The 22,278-nt window shown below is 44.9% G+C and overlaps 1 protein-coding gene across 1 annotated transcript in view; it reads right to left on the bottom strand.

Annotated features, from left to right (window-relative positions):
- PLXNB1 (plexin B1) overlaps positions 1-22,278 on the bottom strand; it is a 192,141-nt gene that overhangs the window by 93,849 nt on the left and 76,014 nt on the right. The window contains exons 6-7 of the mRNA XM_077821156.1: positions 9,150-9,332; positions 3,231-3,359 (exon numbers count right to left, since the gene is read on the bottom strand). Of these exons, the coding sequence (XP_077677282.1) occupies positions 3,231-3,359; positions 9,150-9,332 (312 nt within the window). The remainder of the gene's footprint in view (positions 1-3,230; positions 3,360-9,149; positions 9,333-22,278) is intronic.

The following is a 22,278-nucleotide window of genomic DNA, read 5'->3' as shown; positions in this document are numbered from 1 at the left end:
CGCAGGGTATGCCCTGACCCGGGCGCACTTATCTATTCTAACTCTCTTTTCTTCTTCTTTTGGTAACAAGTACTAACTAACTACGAACTAAACGAAGCCCAAAGAGGGAAAGCTACGGCAGAGCTGGAGCAGAGCAGTTTCGAAGCACTTTCACTGGTGGCAAGAAGGAACTGAGGGGGGGGAGCATACAACGCCCCATATACCGTGCCACGCCAGGGGCGCTCCCCTATGGGTACTGCTGAGGGAAAAACTTCTGGCACCGGTGCACGTGGCGAGCACACACACCTATTGTGTAATGCACATGAGCAATCACTTGAAGAAGACCTGCACTATATCATGTTGGGGGCTGCAGATAGCAGGGCTGGGCCTTGTCTGACTGAACACCTCTGTATTATTGTATCGCCATGACGACTAGTTTCAGTCTCTTGTCTGCAGCCCTATTGACAATTACTTCCTAATTGCCAAAACTATTTTCTGGTTAAAGAGATTTTAAAAACTCATTCAGTTTCTCAGCCATTTTGCAATAATTGCTAATTTAATATACTTCATTTATTAATGGGCCTTGTGATGGGGTGTATAGTCCCCACAATGGCTAGGAAAGTGACAGAGGCCCTGGGAGCAGGGCTAGCTCCACCCCTCCAGACCTGTCAGTCAGTCACATATGGCAAGGAGGAGACCTTTAAAACAGAGGAATCTGCAGGCAACTGGAGGGAGAGGAGTGGGAGTGCCCTAAGCAGGAAGCTGCTGGTGGGACTCCTGGAGCCACAGAGGGAACTTCCAGCTGGGCATCATTCACCCCAACCCTACAAAGGGTGCAGCGAACTCCTAGGGAAAGCCAGAGATGTAAGAAGGCCTGCAGAGGGCAAGAGCCCCTTGCAAGTTGTAAGGAGCTGGGGTCTGGGCTGAAGACACCCAATGTAAATAACTGGGTGTGATCACATCCCTCCACCATCTGTGCAAGAAACCTCAGGGGACTCTTTTGAGCCTGCTCTCCCCAAGTACATTAGCATGCCTCTCACCACCTTGGCAGCATTAAGTTATTCTGATTTGGGTGCCCGGATCTTTTCCTGCACAATTTTAGAACTGTGTATTCTGTTCGGTTCCCATTTTTACTCATATATTTCTGGCCCAATTCTTTATGAAGGCATGTTAGCCACATATTATTTGTATTCTTCTTTATCACAGGAATCATTGCTTCTTGTGCTTTCCTTTGGGTGTATTTTAGGATTCTTCAACTTTCCTCCACTCATGGATTTTAATACCGCCTCCCAAGTTTTATAAGTGTCTTCATTCCTCAAAATTTGCTTTCCTCAAGTCCAGTTGTCTTATATTGCTGTGCTTACTAGCATCAACCTTTCCCACATTTTCCCACAATACTCACATTTTCAGTCAATTCTTTCCTACTGGTAAGCAATCACGCCAGGGTAGCTTCTCCTTTAGTTGGATCTTTTGCTTTCTAGCTCAGAAAACTGGACTCTTCCGAACATAAGGCATGCTCAGATGGATTTTTATCTAACAGGTATCACAATCCTGCAGTTCCAAGCTCTCAAATGTTGCTCTAGCCTAGGGATTGCATGAGGGAGGGAAGGGGGCAAGGCTGCAGCTGATGCTCACTGTGGTTTCTCATTTAGTTGTCATTCCTTGTATCTTTATCCCTCATCTGATTAGACTGAGCCTCTCATTTCTGAAGATAAGTTTGCCACACAGCTTTGCTTCCCCAGTCCCCCTTTCCTGCATGGATTGCAACTGTTCCTGTTGTGAGAATTATTTTCAGGTTCCAGCCATTGATCCCAACTCTTCTTGTTTATTCCCCAAACTCCTTATATATGGCCACACACAGTTTTGTTCATTATGTCTCCTAATTATTCACCTTCTATTGCACAAGAGCTCCATCTTCTACTTCACTATTGAAAACTGAAGGCATACGCCACATTTTGAGTTAAATAAAGCTCTCTCTTTTCCACTTAGTTTAAAGCCCATCTAACAAGTTCGGTCAGTTTTGAACCAAGAGATTTGTCTGCTCCTGCTAAGTGGAGTGTAAAACAGTGGATCTCGACCAGGGGTACATGTACCCCTGAAGGTACACAAAGGTCTTCCAGAGAGTACATCAACTAATCCAAATATTTGTCTAGTTTTACAACAGGCTAAATAAAAAGCACTAGCGAAGTCAGTACAAACAAAATTTCATACGACTTGTATATAGAGCAGTATAAACACACTGAAATGTAAGTACAATATTTATATTCCAATTTATTTTACAATTATGTGATAAAAATGAGAAAGTAAGCAATTTTTCAGTAATAGTGTGCTGTGACACTTGTATTTTTAAGTATGATTTTGTAAGCAAGTAGTTTTTAAGTAAGGTGAAACTTGGGGTTTGTAAGATAAATCCAACTCCTGAAAGGGGTACAGGAGTCTGGAAAGGTTGAGAGCCACTGGTCTAACACACACAATCATTAGAAGGCTCCAGTGCTTCATGAACCCTGTGACAAAAGTGCTGAGAGCCAACAGCTGACCCAGTATTCTGGTTACTGAGCACTAACTGGTTCTCCCAGAGAAGCCCTGTATGAGGTGTGGAAGATTTAAAATGACCTAATCACATTGTGGGTTGATGAGTTAAGGGGCTAATTATCCCATCAGCTGAAATGGTAGTTAAAAAGCACAGGAAGGAAGTGGAAAGGAGGAGAGAGGGGCTAGCAGAACCTAAGGGAAGCTAGGTCACCAGCTGGTGAGGTCTCTTACTCTCCCTGGAGAGAGAGCTGAGGATTGAAGGACACTGTAGGTAGATGTGGTGCACAGGGATTGCGACGATGGCTTGGTGGTGGTTACATAAATAAAAACTCACAGAAGTGTAGACAATTAAGAGGCATGCAAGACTGTTTGGGAGTGACCCCAAGGCGGGAAAGGAGCTTGCCCTGTTACAGACCCTAGGCCTTTTTCTCCACATTGCTAACATATCTGTTACCATCTAACTGTTGGTCTCTGTAATGTAACAACTCCCTTTTACGCTCATCCATCATTGCTGACATAACTCGTGCACAGGGATGCACAAGGGCTGAGAGACCAATCCCTGGGATGGCAGGATTCCCGTCATATTTTACAGACATGGCGTGAGGCCAGGCCCCTATGACCACAGCATGAGGCTGACTACAGACACCACTTTCCCTCAGGAAGTACTGTGGGCCCTAAATGCTTTCATTCCTTTGCAGTAGGGATTTCATTGATCTCACCATTGACTGGGTCATGACGTACAGGTTCTGCTGCGACTGGTCAAATAGCAGGTCTCCACTCACCATGCTGTTCAAGTGGATGACTAGAGAAGCATATGTATTAGCTTCTCCCATTGCTCCTAAGTACACCTGTAAGAGACAGAGTTGTAGTCAGCAGGCAGGCAAAATGAAGAGTGAAGTAGGTGGCCAGCTGCTGTTTGTTGTATCTCCTTGCTACATCTAGTCATAAACTAGACTGTAATCACTCTGGAGCAGAGACAGTCTCTTTACTGAGTATCTGTACAGTGCCCAGTGGGCTCCCACAGCCTGATTGGTGCCCCTAGGTGCTATAGAAATGTAATAGAAGTGCTATAGAAATGTATAGAAGTGTATAGAATGGTGCTATAGAATGTATAGAAGTGTATAGAATGTGTAGAATGGTGCTATAGAATGTATAGAAGTGTATAGAATGTGTAGAATGGTGCTATAGAATGTATAGAAGTGTATAGAATAAAATGGTGCTATGGAAGTGTATAGAAATGTATAACAATAACAGGGAAAAGAGATATACGAATGGATGAGTAGGTAGGTATGTGAGCAGACGAAGGGGAAAGTGAGCTTTTGCCAACAGGTTTGAGGGCTGATGGGCAGACATCTGAACAGGCAGAGGGGAGTGCAAAAATGAGTGGATGAGTTAATAAGTGAACAAGTGGTCTGGTGGATGGGAGAAAGTGAATGAATGAAATTAGCAGGGAAATAATTGCCACCTCCTGGACAAAGCTATTGACTCATGTGGTGCTTTAACCACATGATTTTTCAGGATAGTTTGTGTTCACAGGGTGTAGGATGTTCCATCCTGGCCACACCAGTTCCATGAAAGCCTTGAGAGAAGAGCTGAGGTGGTCAGTCATGGGTATCTGGGAACCGTAAACTTGCTGTGGAAAGAACTAGTCATCAAGCCACTGAGTGACCATCATGAGAGAAGAAAAGGAGTACTTTTTTTCATGGTTTGTGTGTATAAAAAGATCTTCTGTACTTTCCACAGTATGCATCCGATGAAGTGAGCTGTAGCTCACGAAAGCTTATGCTCAAATAAATTGGTTAGTCTCTAAGTTGCCACAAGTACTCCTTTTCTTTTTGCGAATACAGACTAACACGGCTGTTACTCTGAAACCCATCATGAGAGAACATGCTGTAATCACATCCACCAGTGCTACTGCTGCCTACTGGGAACACTGAGGTCTGGAGTGGGGGGTTGGTGGTGAGAGTTTTGGATCTTGGTCCTTCTGGTACTAGGAAGGGGGAGACAAGGCAGGGAAATGTTGGGGAAAACAGCGAGAAGATGTAGTGAGGAAAAGATCTTTCCTGTTAGCTGAGGTGGTTTTACCATCATGTGTCATGTAAGTTTGCTTTCAGGGGGTTCAGTTGAACCTACGCTGCTTTGCAGCTACCATGTAAACAGCAGTGGTGAAAATTACTCTTCTTTGTTACGTGGGCAGAGGTGAAAGTGGGCTGGTATGGGCCGGTATGGCGCACCGGTAAGAAGTGGCTGCCAGTACAGGCCTGTACATAGCCGATGACCCCCGCAGCCCCACCCCTTCTGCTTGAGGCCGCACCCCTTCCAGGGGCCTGGAGCTGGGCCCCCATACCAGTAAGACTTTTAAGTTACTTTCACCCCTGTGCGTGGGGCTATGAGATTGGGACCATCTCTTTCAGCTATGAATCTCTATGTCTTGACAAAAAGAAAAGGAGGACTTGTGGTACCCTAGAGACTAACAAATTTATTTGAGCATAAGCTTTCGTGAGCTTGACAGTAGACACAGCAACATCCTCTGTCTGGAGGTATATCTCAAATCAACCCAGAAACTGAAGTGTGGAAAATGTGATAACCTAACTGGTACAACTAGCAGCATGTGGAACCTTTGTTCTATGGCCTGTACTGGCTGCCTACTGGTTTCCAGGGGAAATTTATAGGAGTTAAGTTTGATAAGTTAAGGTCTATAGAGACCTAAATGCCTTATGTTATATTGCACTGAGGAAGGATGACCACGTGGTTATGGCTCTGGACTAGAACTCAGGACACCTGGGTTCTGTTCAGAGCTCTGTCACAGGCTGTGTGTGACCTCAGGCAAATCACTCTGTGCCTCAGCTCTCCATATGTAACAAGGAATATTCTTTATTTCAGGGGATTTGTGAGGAACAATTCAATGCTTCTGAGGCTCTAATGATATAGTCAAAAACGACTATATAAGCACCTGGACTGTGGCCAGACAATTCAATGCTTCTGAGGCTCTAATGATATAGTCAAAAACGACTATATAAGCACCTGGACTGTGGCCAGTAAAGGCACCTGAATGGTTGTCCTGTTGGTATAAGAGAGAGGGAACTGCCAGCAGAGTATTCTCCATGAGGGGTCTCCATTTGGAATTTATTCTCATTGCTGATCTCAGATTGCACTAACCTGTCAACAACCTGACCCCGCTACAAGGCCTCACCTATATATTCAAAGACAGTTATAATACTAGACACAAAAGGGATGAAGAATGGCTGAGTAGTTAGTATGCTAGCCTGGAACTTAGGAGACCCAGAGTCAATTCCCTCCACTTGCACAAACTCCTATATGACCATGTGTAAGTCACTTGGGCCCAGATTCCCAAAGGTATTCAGGCTCTTCCATTGTTAGGAAGTGGGTCATTTGTGGGTCTTGGCCTTAGTCACTCTGTGCCTCAGTTTCCCATCTGTAAAATGGGATAATAGCATTACACTATCTCACTGCAGTATTGTGACGATAAACACATTAAAGATCTCAGGTGCTCAGATACTATGGTAATGGGTGCCATATACCTAAGAAAGATCACTAGTAATTGTGGGTGGGTTGGGGTATTATTATTTTGTGGTTTGGGGAAAATGAAGGGTTTTTTTAAAAGGGTAATTATTTTCAGATTCAGGCCCAGGATAAAGGACTTTTTCTTTGTGTTACAAATGTATGTATTTATACGGCAGACTCAAACACTCAGTAGCAATCATAGAGCTAGACACTCAAAGAAGAGGTTTAAAGCAAGAGTAGAGTACAGCTCTTATAAGCTTTGCAGAGTAGCTCCAGCACTGGCTCAGAGAAGATTATAACTGAAAATGTCTTTTGTATAAGCAGTTCTGCTTATTCTTAGGGATCCATATCAGTCATGAAGGTCACGGAAGTTACGTATTCCGTGACATTCCATAACCTCTGTGACTTCTGCAGTGGCCAGTGTGGCTGACCCCGGGGTCGCCCAAGCAGCTGGCCCCAGGGACAGCCACATTGGCCACTGCTGGAGAGGCTCCGTGACCAGCTGCACTGGCCACTGCTCAGGCAGCTGCCCCTGGGGACTGCCCGAGCAGCAGCCCCGGGGGCAGTCCCCCACAGCCTCCCCCCAAGCAGCAGCCCCTGAGGGCTCCCCCCGAAGAAACGCCCCTCCCCAGGCTTCTTCCCCCCTCCTCTCCGAGCAGTACACCCCCCCAGCTAACATTTAGTCAGGGGTATTTACAGTACAAGTCATGAACAGGTCACAGACTGTGAATTTTTGTTTATTGCCTGTGACCTGTCCATGACTTTTACTAAAAATATCCATGACTAAATTGTAGCCTTACTTATTCTTAACTGAGAGCATGCTGAATTTGAGAACAAGACATCAGATGGCACTGCTATCCAGCAGAGACTTACTTCTCTGGAACAAAGAATGGGCAAGACAGAATTTGTTTCAGCTCTTAGTAATAACAGATTGTGGCATGTGAGTGACAAACATCACAGGGAGGCAGGACAATTCAGTGTCTTCTTGTAGGCTTGTCACAATAATTGATCTGAGTGACTAAACTGTTCTACTTTGGGAATTATGATTCTCTGCAGTCTTTCCCAAGCCCCAATGAAGTAGATCAGCATTAATGTCCCCAATTTGCAGAGGAAGAAATCGAGGAACAGAGATGACATGTTACTTCAATGGAGTCAGTGGAAAATCTGGGAACCAAAGCCAGATCCCAACTCCTAGACATGTACCACAAGTGCATCCTTCCTCCTAGAGAGAAAGAAACAATGGGCACACAATAGGACAGTGTTCCAGTCCTGCCGGAGTGCTCTGGAATACACTTCCAGCACTCTTTTGGGGAATGGGAACAGCATTCTGCTACTTCTGCCAATTCTAACCACTTCCCAGCCTCCATGCAGGGGCTGAGTGGGGCCCCAATTCCAGTGCTGGTGGAGGGCTCCAGTCCTGGGCCAGGGGGTTCCCTCCCCTCCCTGGATACAAAGGGTCCTCCAAGCCAGCAGGTGCTGGGTCCCGTCAGGGGGCACTCAGAGGTGGGTCAGCACAGAGGGAACCTGGGATGCTAAAGCTGTGTAGTAGTAGGATTTTATGTTGTATTTTGTATAATTTAGAATGAAGGATAAAGAATAATAATGTAGCATGCATTAAATGTATTGACGTATGATTTGACCATACCCTGCCAGCCACTCTTTCTGAAAGCAAAAAGGAATGGCCTAGCATGCCATTGGTAAAGATGCATCAGCCAGAATCTTGTGTCTGAAGCTGATTTCAAGGTAGTGACAGACCTTTAGGGTCACCATTTTGTTTTAAATTTAGCATTTTGAAATAAGTAAAAGAATCGGAGTACTTGTGGCACCTTAGAGACTAACGAAAGCTTATGCTCAAATAAATTGGTTAGTCTCTAAGGTGCCACAAGTACTCCTTTTCTTTTTGCGAATACAGACTAACACGGCTGTTACTCTGAAACCTGTCAAGTAAAAGAATGTAATGATTGTTTTCTCCTGCATTGCAATTTGATATTCCTGTTCAAATGCTCTGTGTAAATCAATCCTGTTTTGTGTGTGTGAATGAGGAATGTGTTTGCTAGAAGACAAGCGTGAAGGCTATCACCAGACCAGATGTTCTATGGAGGAATCGAGGATGGACATAAAGGCACCAGGAGATTGCAACACGCCCTACTGAGATGTCAGAAGGGGGCAGATTGACAACTCTAAAAGATGTGGCAGGCACCCATCAATGGGGACAAGATAGCTGTGATCAAAATCAGCATGGGGTAACTCCCTGAGAGACTGATGAAAGAACAAGATAAAGGATGAGAAGAAAACAAGCTCTCATCAAACGGCAACTGATTAGAGCATGACGGTGCAAAACTCATTGGTCCCAATGAAGGAAAATCAATATAAACAGGTTGCTTTGCCATGAAACTTTGGGTTTGTCTGGCCAAGACTTCCCTGGAGCATCGTGTCGCGACTGACAGAACCCGGCTCCTCTCTACCTATGATCAACCTAACTGGACACTAGATTGATCCAGACTCTGGACTGGTAACTATAACATCAACTGGTGGGACAGTGTGCGCGTGTGTGTGATTGAATGCATATGCTAATTGTTGTATCTCCAATAAACGTGGCATATTGCCTTTTCCCTTGAAAAAGATCCCGGGTGCTTTTAATAAGCATAACAGCTGGACCAGGCAAGTGAGCTCAGGGACCAGATCCACCAGAAGTCCAGGGCAGAACTGGAGCTGGGCAATGTTGGGAGCTAGGTAGAAAAGCCGTCCAGACAACAGAGCCCCCAGCTAGGCAAACATAGGGAGAAGGCAGGGGTGGGATGGGCTCTGCAGGGTGTCACCCCCTGCTCCTCTGGGCCTCCCACAGCTCTCCCTATCATCCTCCCACCTCCCCACAACTAACTCTAGCTCCCTTTGCTCCTGTGCACCCTCCTAGGACATCACACTGCCCTCCCCCCAGGTATGTACCTCAGCTCCACCCCCATTCAAAGTGAGCTTCCACCACCTCTGGGGATCTGACACTTCTGTGTTTAGGACTCCAGCATGCAATAGGAGCACCTCAGTTGCACCACTCCATGCCTGACCCTAATCAGTAACACCTTTTCTTCGTGCTGCCAGTCCAAGCCAACTCCTACCTTGTGCAGTTGGCCTCTGCTGTCCCCCAGAAAAGCAATGGTGTGGCCATCTTCCACATTCACGGCCACAGCAGTCATACGGGCCTCCGGCTTCTCCAGGGTGGGGGCTGTTTCAAGAGGCACCCGACTGGCCATGGGACTGGGGGTGTGGTCCGAGCCGCAGGGGTACGCGTCCAAAGTGTCCTTTGTGGGTCAGGAAAGAAGAAAGGAGAGACCATTCCAAAAAGGAAACCAGGATCTTTAACATCTATTACTCCCTTGCCCTCCCTATCCCCTTCCACCCAGGCATATCAGTGTGTATCCCAAATGTAAATTAATTGAGCCTTAAATTCCCTTGGAGGCAGATAGTATTATCCCCACTTTACAAAGGAAGGTGAGCCACAGAGAGGTTAAGGGATAAACCCAAGACCTGACTGTGAGTCAGTGACAGCTTGAGGCCAAGTGCAGACATCACTCCCCCTCAACAGATACTGGGTGGCCCCAAGCACTTTATTCCTTTGCAGAAGAATCTAGGTCTCCTAGTACTCAGACCTCTGGCTTAGGTAAATACTTGAGATACAAACATAGGTGCTGGAAATTCAGCAGAGGAATGTTTTTACTGAGTCACTTCTGAAACACTACCTCAGTGTGTTTCCAGGGGATGTTGTGCTATCATCTTTCAGGTGAGTTTAGATTAAACTGATTTTCTTGAAGACTTTTTTCATACATGCTTCCCCTCTTGGAATCACTGCAAGGCAGAGTGAAGATTGTTTGAATGCCCTAATTGTACATTACCTACTTTCCCTGTATAGATTACTTTTCAAGTCTACGCTATGGAGACTATACTGGCATAATGCAGACTACACCGATGGAAGTGACTTTTACATTGGTGTAGGAACTCCATCTCCCCAAGTGATGGTAGTTAGGTCAATGAAAGCATTCTTTCATTTACCTAGTTGCATCTATATTGGGGGTTAGGTCAGCACAGGTACTTCACTCAGGGGTGTGAATTTTTCACCACCTTAGCGATGCAGCTAAATTGATCTAAATTTTAAATATAGCCCAGACCTAACTGTAACCTTAACTCTGAATTCCCTGAGTTTGTAACACTTTGTTTTGAGATATTAATGGATTCCAAAGCCAGAAAGGACCACTGTGATAATCTAGTCTGACCTCCTGTATAACTCAGGCCATAGAACTTCTCCAAAATAACTCCTGTTTGAACTAGACCATATATTTGTAGAAAGGTCTAGAAAGGTCAATTTAAAAGTTGCCAGTGTTGGAGAATCAACCTCAACCCTTGGTAAATTGCTCCAGTAGTTAATTACCCTTATTATTAAATATTTATGCCTCATTTCCAGTCTGAATTTGCCTAGCTTCAGTTTCCAACCATTACCTCTTGTTATACCCTTGTGGGCTAGATTGAAGAGTCCATTGTTAAATATTTGATCACAGTTCATAAGTACCTACATGGAGAATAAGTCAACTCCTTAACCTTCTCTTTGTTATGCTAAACAGACTGAGCTTCTTGAATCTATCAGTACAAGGCGTATTTTCCAATCCTTTAATCATTCTTATGGCTCTTCCATGAACCCTCTCCGATTTACCAACATCTTTCTTGAACTGTGGACACCAGAACTAGACAGTATTCCAGCAGTGGTTGCACTCATGCCAAGGACAGAGGTAATAAAACTCCCTACTCCTACTTAAGATTCATAGAATCATAGAATATCAGGGTTGGAAGGGACCCCTGAAGGTCATCTAGTCCAACCCCCTGCTCGAAGCAGGACCAATTCCCAGTTAAATCAGTTAAATTCCCAGTTAAATTCCCCTATTTATGTATCCAAGGATCACATTAGCCTTTTCAATCACAGCATTGCACTGGGAGCTTATGGTCAGCAGATTATCCACCATGACCCCCCCGCCCAATGTCTTTTTCAGAGTCACTGCTGCCCAGGATAGAGTCCCCCATCGTGGTCTACATTTTTATTCCCTGACATATACATTTACATTTGGCCATATTTAAACACATGTTGCTGTCTTTTGCTCAATTTTACCAAGAGATCCAGATTGCTTTCATCAGTGACCTGTCCTCTTCATTATTTATCACTCCCTCAATTTCTGTGTCATCTGAAAACTTTATTAGTGATTATTTTAAGTTTTCTTAAGATAATTGATAAAAATGTTAAATAGTGTTAGGGCCAAGAACTGATTCCTGTAGGGCCCCATTAGAAACACACCTGCTCAATGATAACTCCCCATTTACAATTCTATTTTGAGACCTGTCAGCCAGTTTTTAATCCATTTAATGTGTCATATTAATTTTGCAGCATTCTAGTTTTTAATCAAAACGTGCATTACCCAGTCAAATGACTTGCAGAAGTCTCAGTATATTACATCTACACCATTACCTTTATCAACCAAACTTAGAATCTCATCATAAAAAGATATCAAGTTAGTTTAACGGGATCTATTTTCCATTAACCCATGTTTGGCATTAATTACATTACCCTGCTTTAATTCTTTATTAAAGAAGTCTCATATCAGCCATTCTGTTAACTTGCCCAGGATTAATTTCAGGCTGACAGGCCTATAACTGTCTGGGCCATCCTGTTTACCCTTTTTCAATATTACTGCAACATAAGTATTCTGCCAGTCTTCAGAAACCTCCCCAGTGTTCCAAAACTTATTGAAAATTAACAGGCCAGCAAGCCTCTCAAACAGTTCTTTTAAAACTCTTGGAGGCAAGTTATCTGGACTAGTTGATTTAACAATATCTAACTTTAATAGCTGCTAGTTAACATCCTCAAGAGCTACCAGTGGAATGGAAAGTGTGTTATCATATGGTATGACGACATCAGCTATTTCCCCGCCAAATATAGAACAGAAATATTTATTGACGACTTCTGCCTTTTCTATATTATTGACAATTCTAGCATTTCCATCTAGTAATGGACCAATGTCATTGTTAGGATTCTTTCCGTTCCTAATATACTTTAAAACCCCCTCCTTATTGTCCTTAACTCTGCTGGCCATAGACATTTCTTTGTGTCCCTTTGCTTCCCTTATCAACTTTTTACAGTTCCTAGCTTCTGATTTATATTCATTACTATCAAATTCCCTTTCCTTCAGTTTATATATATAGTTTTCACATCCCCTCTATGCCAGGTTGACTTTTTAACCCATGTGACCTTTCTTGAGTGCAGCTTTTTGGCCACCTAGTAAAGTCTTCTTAAACACTTACCAATTATCATTCACTTTTTTCTGCCACTGATTTGGCTCAATTGTTTTCCCCTTTTGTGAAATTAGCCCTTTTAAAGTGGCAGGTTTATTTTATATTACTTCTTTAGACTTTATTTTGTTTGCATATAGCACATGTGATCAAGTCATGATCACCTGCACCTAAGTTACCACTGATTTTTAATTTTGTGATCAATTCTTCATGTGTGTCAGAGTAGCCTGGCAGCCAGCTGAGGCATAAGCAGTCTGTTGAAACTACGGGCAATGGGAAAGCTCCCAGTCAAATAACAACATTGAGCAGACCAGAGAGACTGCTTACCTGCCTTGGGATGATGGGTCCTCGCCTGTGCTTGGCTGAACCCTGGTTGAATGGTGTAGGGCCTATCCCAAAACCTGCAGGTAATTGCCTCTAATGACTCATCACACTCTCTGGCTCAGGGCTGACTCATCAGGCTTAAGCAGTCTCAGACTCTGAAGTATCACAATCTGTCAGTACTAGGTCTAATACAAAATTCACTATGTCGGATGCAAACTTTGTATTTTCCACTGAAAGCATCCGATGAAGTGAGCTGTAGCTCATGAAAGCTTATGCTCAAATAAATTTGTTAGTCTCTAAGGTGCCACAAGTCCTCCTTTTCTTTTTGTGTTAGGAAATTGTCATCTATAATATTTAGAAATTCTGAGGATGTTTCAGTAATGGCAGCATGAGACCTCCAGTATATGTCACTCAGACTGAAGTCCCCCACAATCATGCAGATCTTTTCCTATTATACATGTTTTTAAGGAGCAATCCTGTTCCCTAAGGTGATTTCATGCTATGTAGCTGACACACACTAGTACCTCATCTTGTGGTTTATCTGTTAAGACAGATCCATAAGCATTCAGGATCTTTTCTTTCAAGTTGTCAGTGACTCAGAAACAACTATTGCCATTTTTGGCAATGGAGTGCCACTCCCCCTCTCCTTTTGCCCACTTGATCCTTCCTAAATAGATTATAACATTTTAACATTCCAATCAGGCAAATCACCCTACCAGGCTTCAGTAATACCACTTAGTTCAAATTTATGCTAATAAAAGAGCAATTCCAATTCTTGTTTGTTATTCAAGTTCCCAGCATTGGTGTATAGGCAATTAAAGAATTTAATTACAACAATCCTGTAATATGTTTAACCATTAACTTACTGATAGGTGCTCTCAACCATAACTCCTTTGTAACTTAGGGGTTTTTTGCGGAGTGGGGCAGTGTTTGGGAATTTCATTAGTTTGGTGGGTTTTTTTGTTTTTTGTTTTTTAAACACTATGAGGTTTCATATATGGACACTAAACAAGAAACCCCAAAAGAATGCTCCCATACAGTATTTTAAGGCTGCAGAAATGGCTCCCAGGTCCTGGGGTCCTCCAGGAAGTAGCCCCCACAACAACGGCACCTGACTCAGGACTTCCCACACAGCCCCAGCCAGGCACCGTGCAGAGGGGGTTGGCATAGTCAGCCCAGCTCTGGGATCCCAGCTGGCTGAACTCAGCTCAGTGCTCTGGTCTGTACCACACTGCACACAGTCCCAGCTCTGCCCTTTGCCTCAGGTTGCCAGGCAAAGGGCAGGTGGGTTCAAGCCCAACTTCCTCCTTCTGCTCCCACACACCTGGGTCCTAGTGCAGCTAGGATTAAGGAGTGTCGGATTTCTGTTGAGACAACACCCAGAGGCCTCATGCTGGAACAGGGCTCAAAGCTGCCTCCCTGGAGCAGGCGTGGGAAACTCCCAGATGAGCAGAGCCGAACCCCTCCAGCTCCACTCCTAAACACACAAGAGACAACAGACTGGGGCCTACTGAGCTAAGCACAGGCCTACATGCCAGGAGCTCCACTCTAGCTCTCTCTGGTCCAGGGAAGTCACTGCTTCTCCCTTTTAATTATTTTATTCCCAGCTGGGGTTGTGGTGGAAAGACTTAGGGTGAGCCCATTACAGGGATGGCATGGTTACCTCCGAACCAAGTGTTACAAGCCCAGGAAATCCAAAGTGAAGGTTACACTTCAATCCAAACAGTGTGAGGTAAGCAAGGGGTTTCCAGACCTTTTTCCCTGAGGCCCACCTGTGCAGCTGCAATAGGCACTGCCGCCCACTATCAACACTTCTTGAGGAAAAGTATACATTTTAATTATTACATCAACCTACACAGTTTGATAGCGCCTCCTCCCACCTCTCCCACCAGGCAGACAAGCTATCCTCCCATTAGGCTCATCAAATGGGAAATCAGGCAAGGAGCTGCCAAGCACGCAGCCTGGCCTCCTGGGGCCACCACAGGTCCATCGGGGAGAGGGGCACCATGGGGCGTGCGTGGCCCCTCACCTCAGCAAGGACCAGGGCCAGCAAGAGGGCAAAGAGGCCAGGCAGGTTCCACAGCCAGCCCCCGCCAACACCTTCTGCCTCAGCAGCCCACTAAGTACCTTGAGCACGTCACCTGGCAGCCCAGCCACAGTCACCCACCCAGCACCCTAGTGCACCTCACAGGCACCCCCTGCCTTGAAAGGAAGGAAGGGTTTGGGGGTTGCCAGTGCCGGGGACCAGGCAGGGGCTCAGGCCAGGCCCAACCATTACCTGTTACGATCCCAATCACAGCATTGTCCAGGCAGAAACAGAGCAGCACCTTCAAGCCCTAGTCCCGAGGGGGGCCGCAGGGCCGATACTCCGACAGCCACGAATCTCAGGCTGTGGCAGCTCAGGAGTGGAAACAGCTGTGAACCCTCCAGCCTCCTCTAGCCACCCTGGGAGCCGCTGCCTCTCAGGACTTGTCCCTTCTCCTTGCCATCCACCCACCAGCTCCGCTTTGCCCTCTGCTGCCTGCCTGGGGTGCTGGATGTGGGCCATCCCTAGCCACCACTCCACTAGTGGAGGGGACTGGCGGCCAGTTCCCAGCATGGGACTCATCACCATCCGCTTCCCAGTCAGACATGGCGGCGCTGGGTGCCCTGCAGGTGGGAGGGGGCCTGCCCGGGGGGGATGGGGGTGCATGACAAGCTGTTCAGGGGGCGACTGAACCTTTAAATTGTGCCCCCACCATCAACTTATACAGTTTGGGGAGCAACATTCCTTATGTCCCCCTCAAACTCCACACACTGTTCCACCAGCAGACCAAGTAGGACTGTGTTGCAGCCCATCTTTGGGCCACAGTCTGGGAACCCCTGAGGTAAGCAATGCCCAGCTATGGACCCCAAGCCCTCACTCCACCCTGCAGAGATTCCAAGCAATAGTCAGAGGGCTATGGCTACTTTTGTGCTCCCAGATTTGACTAAACTGATGTTTCTAGATATGTTTGATCGTTTTCCTCTTCTCCGCTCATGGCATCACTGCAGAGGACAGAGCGAAGAGTGTTTGAGTGCCATAACTGTGCGCTATTTACCTTATCTTGTTTGGGTTTCTTTTAGGTGTAACTGAATTAACTGAATTTCCTAGGTTTAGAGAGGGAAGGTGGGAGAGAGAGAATTTCTTTTACTGGACCCACTTCTTATGGTGAGAGAGACAAGCTTTCAAGTGACACAGAGTTCTTCCTCAGGTCTGGGAAATGTGTCACAGCTAAATACAAGGTGGAATAGATTGTTTAGCATAAGTAATTAACACCTATTTCAAGGGACCATTCAAGGTGAAGTGGCCCTTTAACACCCTTCCAGTTATGGGGGGACCACAGGAGGGAAAGCAGCTGGGGCAGTTGTTAATGGGTTACAGCTTGTCATAATAAGCCATAAAGTCCTCAGAACAAGTGCAGTAACTGTGGGTAGGATATGCTGTATTTTTCAAACAAACCAAGAGATTGGGAATCCCTGCTTTAAGTGCACAATGGAACTCCGTCTTAAATATGGAGTCACAACCAGTGCCTCCATAAGTCAAACAATCACTCTTTGAATCTTGCTAAATACTTGGCCTCAATAATACTGTGCAGCAGTGTGTTCCACAGTCTAATTATGCCTTGTGTGAAAAACTCTTAGGCTCCGACTCCATGAGTGCTCCGTAGCTGGCGCATGGATGGAAAAAACACAGTGGGTGTTCAGCGCCCACCAGCTACAGCTAATTGGGGGCATCGCTGATCAGCTAATCTGGGGCACCGCTGAACAGCTGTTTGGCAGCTTGGGCAGTGGCTTGGGGGAGGGCAGAGGCCTCAGGGAGGGGGCGGAAAGAGGTGGAGTGAGGGCGGGGCCCTGGGGGAAAAGGGCGGAGTGAGGACAGGGTCTGGGGGCAGAGCACCCCTAGGGAAAAGTAAAAACCAGTGCCTATGGAAAAACTATTTCCTTTTATCTGTTTTAATTTCAAACATTTCAATCTTACTGAATATTCCCTTTTCTTGTATATAAAACAGAGAATAGAAGCTCCCAATTTACCTTCTCTCTAGGATTACCATTTTGTTTATTTTACTAAACACGCATGCCCCTCTTTTTTCCTCTACACAAACCCAAACTTTTCAATCTCTTCTCTAAGCTTTTTTCCATGTCCCTAATCATTCTTATCACCCTTCTCTGAATTCCTCTAATTCTGCAATATCCTTTGTGAGACTGGGTGAACTATACTGCATACAGGATTCCCGCTGAGGATAACCCATCGCTTTATATGAAGGCATGATCATATTCTTCATATTAGTCTCCATCCATTCCTTATGCATCATAAACACATTTTTTTTTTAACTGCAGCTATACATGGAGCAGATGTCTTCATTGATGACACCTAGGTCCTTTCCCCAAGTCAATACCATTAATTTAGAACCCTGTGACGTGTAGGAGTAATTCAAAATTTTCTCTCCAATGTGCATTACTCTGCATTTACCAACACTGAGTTTAATTTGCCATCATCATGTTGCTCATTCACCTAGCTTGATCAGGATCCTCTGAAGTGCTCAACAATCTTCTCCAGATTTAACTAATGCAAATAATTTTGTAGCATCTACAGATTTTGCCACCACACAACTCACACCCTTTCCAGGTCATTAATAAATATGAGAAATAAAGACCAGACCTAGTACTGAACCTTAAGGCACCCCACTGTTAACCTTCTGCCATTATGAAAATTCACCATTTATTTCTACTCTTACCTATCTTTTACCTAATTTTTGATCAAGGACAATACTTTGTTACTCATCTCTGGCTACTTACCTTCTTTAGTAGCCTCTAAAGAGGGCCTTTGTGAAAGGCCTTTTGAAAGTCTAAACCAATTCTGTGAAATATTTCTCCTTTACCCACTACTTTGACACATTCAAACAATTGTAATATATAAGCAAGACATGATTTTCCACTGCAAAAACCATGTTGATTAGACCCTATCATATCATGATCTTCCAGCTGTGGTATTATTCTATTTTTAATTACTGTTTCAAACAATTTACCATGTAGAGATGCAAAGCTTATTGGTCTGTAATTCCCCAAATCACATCTAGAACTTTTTTAAAAAGTAGGTGCAATATTTGCTATCATCTAATCCCAAAGTGTAGTACCTGTTTTCAATCAGAGATTGCATATTTCTGGTAGCAGCTCAGCTACTTCATTCTCAAGCTCCTTCTGAACTCTTGTGTGTGTACCATAGAACCATAGACTATCAGGGTTGGAAGGGACCTCAGGAGGTCATCTAGTCCAACCCCCTGCTCAAAGCAGGACCAATCCCCAATTAAATCATCCCAGACAGGGCTTTGTCAAGCCTGACCTTAAAAACTTCTAAGGAAGGAGATTCTACCACCTCCCTAGGTAACGCATTCAAGTGTTTCACCACTCTCCTAGTGAAAAAGTTTTTCCTAATATCCAACCTAAACCTCCCCCACTGCAACTTGAGACCATTACTCCTTGTCCTGTCATCTTCTACCACTGAGATGAGTCTAGAATCATCCTCTTTGGAACCACCTCTCAGGTAGTTGAAAGCAGCTATCAAATCCCCCCCCATTCTTCTCTTCTGCAGACTAAACAATCCCAGTTCCCTCAGCCTCTCCTCATAAGTCATGTGTTCCAGACCCCTAATCATTTTTGTTGCCCTTCGCTGGACTCTCTCCAATTTATCCACATCCTTCTTGTAGTGTGGGGCCCAAAACTGGACACAGTACTCCACATGAGGCCTCACCAATGTCAAATAGAGGGGAACAATAACGTCCTTCGATCTGCTGGCTATGCCCCTACTTATACATCCCAAAATGCCATTGGCCTTCTTGGCAACAAGGGCACACTGTTGACTCATATCCAGCTTCTCGTCCACTGTCACCCCTAGGTGCTTTTCTGCAGAACTGCTGCCGAGCCATTCGGTCCCTAGTCTGTAGCTGTGCATTGGATTCTTCCATCCTAAGTGCAGGACCCTGCACTTATCCTTGTTGAACCTCAGATTTCTTTTGGCCCAATCCTCCAATTTGTCTAGGTCCCTCTGTATCCTATCCCTACCTGCCACCGTATCTACCACTCCTCCCAGTTTAGTATCATCCGCAAATTTGCTGAGAGTGCAATCCACACCATCCTCCAGATCATTTATGAAGATATTGAACAAAACCGGCCCCAGGACCGACCCTTGGGGCACTCCACTTGATACCGGCTGCCATCTAGACATGGAGCCATTGATCACTACCCATTGAGCCCGACAATCTAGCCAACTTTCTATCCACCTTATAGTGCATTCATCCAGCCCATACTACTTTAACTTGCTGACAAGAATACTGTGGGAGACCGTGTCAAAAGCTTTGCTAAAGTAAGAAACAATACATCCACTGCTTTCCCTTCATCCACAGAACCAGTAATCTCATCATAGAAGGTGATTAGATTAGTCAGGCATGACCTTCCCTTGGTGAATCCATGCTGACTGTTCCTGATCACTTTCCTCTCGTGTAAATGCTTCAGGATTGATTCCTTGAGGACCTGCTCCATGATTTTTCTGGGGACTAAGGTAAGGCTGACTGGCCTGTAGTTCCCAGGATCCTCCTTCTTCCCTTTTTTAAAGATGGGCACTACATTAGCCTTTTTCCAGTCATCCGGGACTTCCCCCGATCGCCATGAGTTTTCAAAGATAATGGCCAATGGTTCTGCAATCCCACCCGCCAACTCCTTTAGCACTCTCGGATGCAACGCATCCGGCCCCATGGACTTGTCCACGTCCAGCTTTTCTAAATAGTCCCTAACCACTTCTTTCTCCACAGAGGGCTAGCCACCTACTCCCCATGCTGTGTTGCCCAGCACAGCAGTCTGGAAGCTGACCTTGTTCGTGAAGACAGAGGCAAAAAAAGCACTGAGTACATTAGCTTTTTCCACATCCTCTGTCACTAGGTTGCCTCCCTCATTCAGTAAGGGGCCCACACTTTCCTTGACTTTCTTCTTGTTGCCAACATACCTGAAGAAACCCTTCTTGTTACTCTTGACATCTCTTGCTAGCTGCAGCTCCAGGTGCAATTTGGCCCTCCTGATTTCATTCCTACATGCCCGAGCAACATTTTTATACTCTTCCCTGGTCATTTGTCCAATCTTCCACTTCTTGTAAGCTTCTTTTTTATGTTTAAGATCCGCTAGGATTTCACCGTTAAGCCAAGCTGGTCACCTACCATATTTACTATTCTTTCGACACATCGGGATGGTTTGTCCCTGTAACCTCAATAGGGATTCTTTGAAATACAGCCAGCTCTCCTGGACTCCCTTCCCCCTCACGTTATTCCCCTAGGAGATCCTACCCATCCGTTCCCTGAGGGAGTCGAAGTCTGCTTTCCTGAAGTCCAGGGTCCGTATTCTGCTGCTTACCTTTCTTCCCTGTGTCAGGATCCTGAACTCAACCAACTCATGGTCACTGCCTCCCAGATTCCCATCCACTTTTGCTTCCCCTACTAATTCTTCCCGGTTTGTGAGCAGCAGGTCAAGAAAAGCTCTCCCCCCGGTTGGCTCCTCCAGCACTTGCACCAGGAAATTGTCCCCTACATTTTCCAAAAACTTCCTGGATTGTCTGTGCACCGCTGTAGTGCTCTCCCAGCAGATATCAGGATGATTAAAGTCGCCCATGAGAACCAGGGCGTGCGATCTAGTAGCTTCTGCGAGTTGCCGGAAGAAAGCCTCATCCACCTCATCCCCCTGGTCCGGTGGTCTATAGCAGACTCCCACCACTACATCACTCCTGTTGCTCACACTTCTAAACTTAATCCAGAGACACTCAGGTTTTTCTGCAGTTTCATACCAGAGCTCTGAGCAGTCATACTGCTCCCTTACATACAGTGCTACTCCCCCACCTTTTCTGCCCTGCTTGTCCTTCCTGAACAGTTTATAACCATCCATAACAGTACTCCAGTCATGTGAGTTATCCCACCAAGTCTCTGTTATTCCAATCGCGTCATAATTCCTTGCCTTCACCAGGACTTCCAGTTCTCCCTGCTTGTTTCCAAGGCTACCATCTAGGCCTGGCGACTTATTGCTTTTTTATTTATCAGGTTGCCCAATTATTAGGCAGTTTTTAAAACTGCAGCCAGAAACTTTTTCACCATATATGTTAGGCATTTAAGTCTGCTGGCTGGGATGTCACACTCCTAGCCACAAAATATGTTTACACTGTCTTATGGCAGACTGAGATTGTGCCACATCTAAATTTCCATTTAAAAAAAAAGTTTCAAGCCTTTATAGCTGTGAAGAGCCTTTTGAATGGGACCCTGATGCTATTGTCTTATACATCCTAAACCAACAGCTCTACGAAATGTGTGAACTATTCCATTTATCTTAACTGAGCATTGACACTAAACCCTAATGATGACTAACTTTTACCAAAAGCTTAAAACAGGTAATTATTCACGTAAATGGCCAAAAGGAAGGAACAGCTGTGCCCAGAAATGCCCAGCATCATCATTCCCTCTGTGTGATGGTGAATGCAACAGCAACTTTTCTAACAAAGTCTGGCTGCTTTATAAGGAGAATACAAGAACTGTATTTTCCACTGCATGCCTCCGATGCAATGAGCTGTAGCTCACGAAAACTTATGCTCAAAGAAATGGGTTAGTCTCTAAGGTGCCACAAGTCCTCCTTTTCTTTTTTATAAGGAGTTGATCTTTGCACAAACTTCCCATCAGTATCAGTGCACTGCAGGGACCATGTGTGGGATTAACTATGTAACCCCAACTAATGGACCACAATGAATATTTGTTCCTCTCCACAGATTGGGACTGAGGCTCTTCTTTTATTCACTGGACAACAATTCTGATAGTTTTACAGCCATAACCTTTTATACAGTGAAAAGATTCCAGTGAGTAGAAATGTAGCAGAGAATACTTTAAGCCAGAGATCTCACAAGCTGTGTGATCCCAGTCCTCCATCCCTCTCTCCCTCCCTTCCTGCTGCCAGCAACATCTTGCAATGCAATCAAGTTAGAGTACTGAGCCCATAATGCATATCATGTACTTCATTGTCCTGTCCCTGGTTCTGTGCAGCATTCACAAGAGCTAAGTAGCCCTTACAAGTCCTGCAACAGCCTCATTTATGCTTTTAATTAATGGTGACCAATAGCCTCTTCATAGGTAAGGTTGCTACCAGGTTATAATTATAAGGCTTATTTTCCATACTCTCACCCGAAATCTAATTAAAAAGCCTGTATGTTTTCAGAATGTTCCAACAAACTTTCAGGGTGAAGTTGCTTTTTCTGAAAACTTTAGAGACAGCAGAGTAAATGCTTTTCCAGTTAAAGGGATTGTATTGAAATGATTCTGAAATGTCTAATATTTCTGTCCCCATATACTGAAAATACAGTCTGATGCTAACTTGGGAATAGGTTTTCAACATAAACCTTGTGCAGAAGCTAGTTTACAAGCAGACATAAAGTACACATTTAATTAGCATTATTCCTAAATAATGCATGAGCTGCCACCATTAAAATTGAAGGAGTTAAAACTCCCTCTGAATAAAATGTTCATTGACAGCCACTTCCACTCACACACTGAATGA

This window comes from Eretmochelys imbricata, chromosome 7 (assembly GCF_965152235.1).
Source record: "Eretmochelys imbricata isolate rEreImb1 chromosome 7, rEreImb1.hap1, whole genome shotgun sequence".
Lineage (NCBI taxonomy): Eukaryota > Metazoa > Chordata > Testudines > Cheloniidae > Eretmochelys > Eretmochelys imbricata.
Note: the sequence above shows the minus strand (reverse complement) of the source record. Positions and strands in the feature narration are given on the sequence as shown.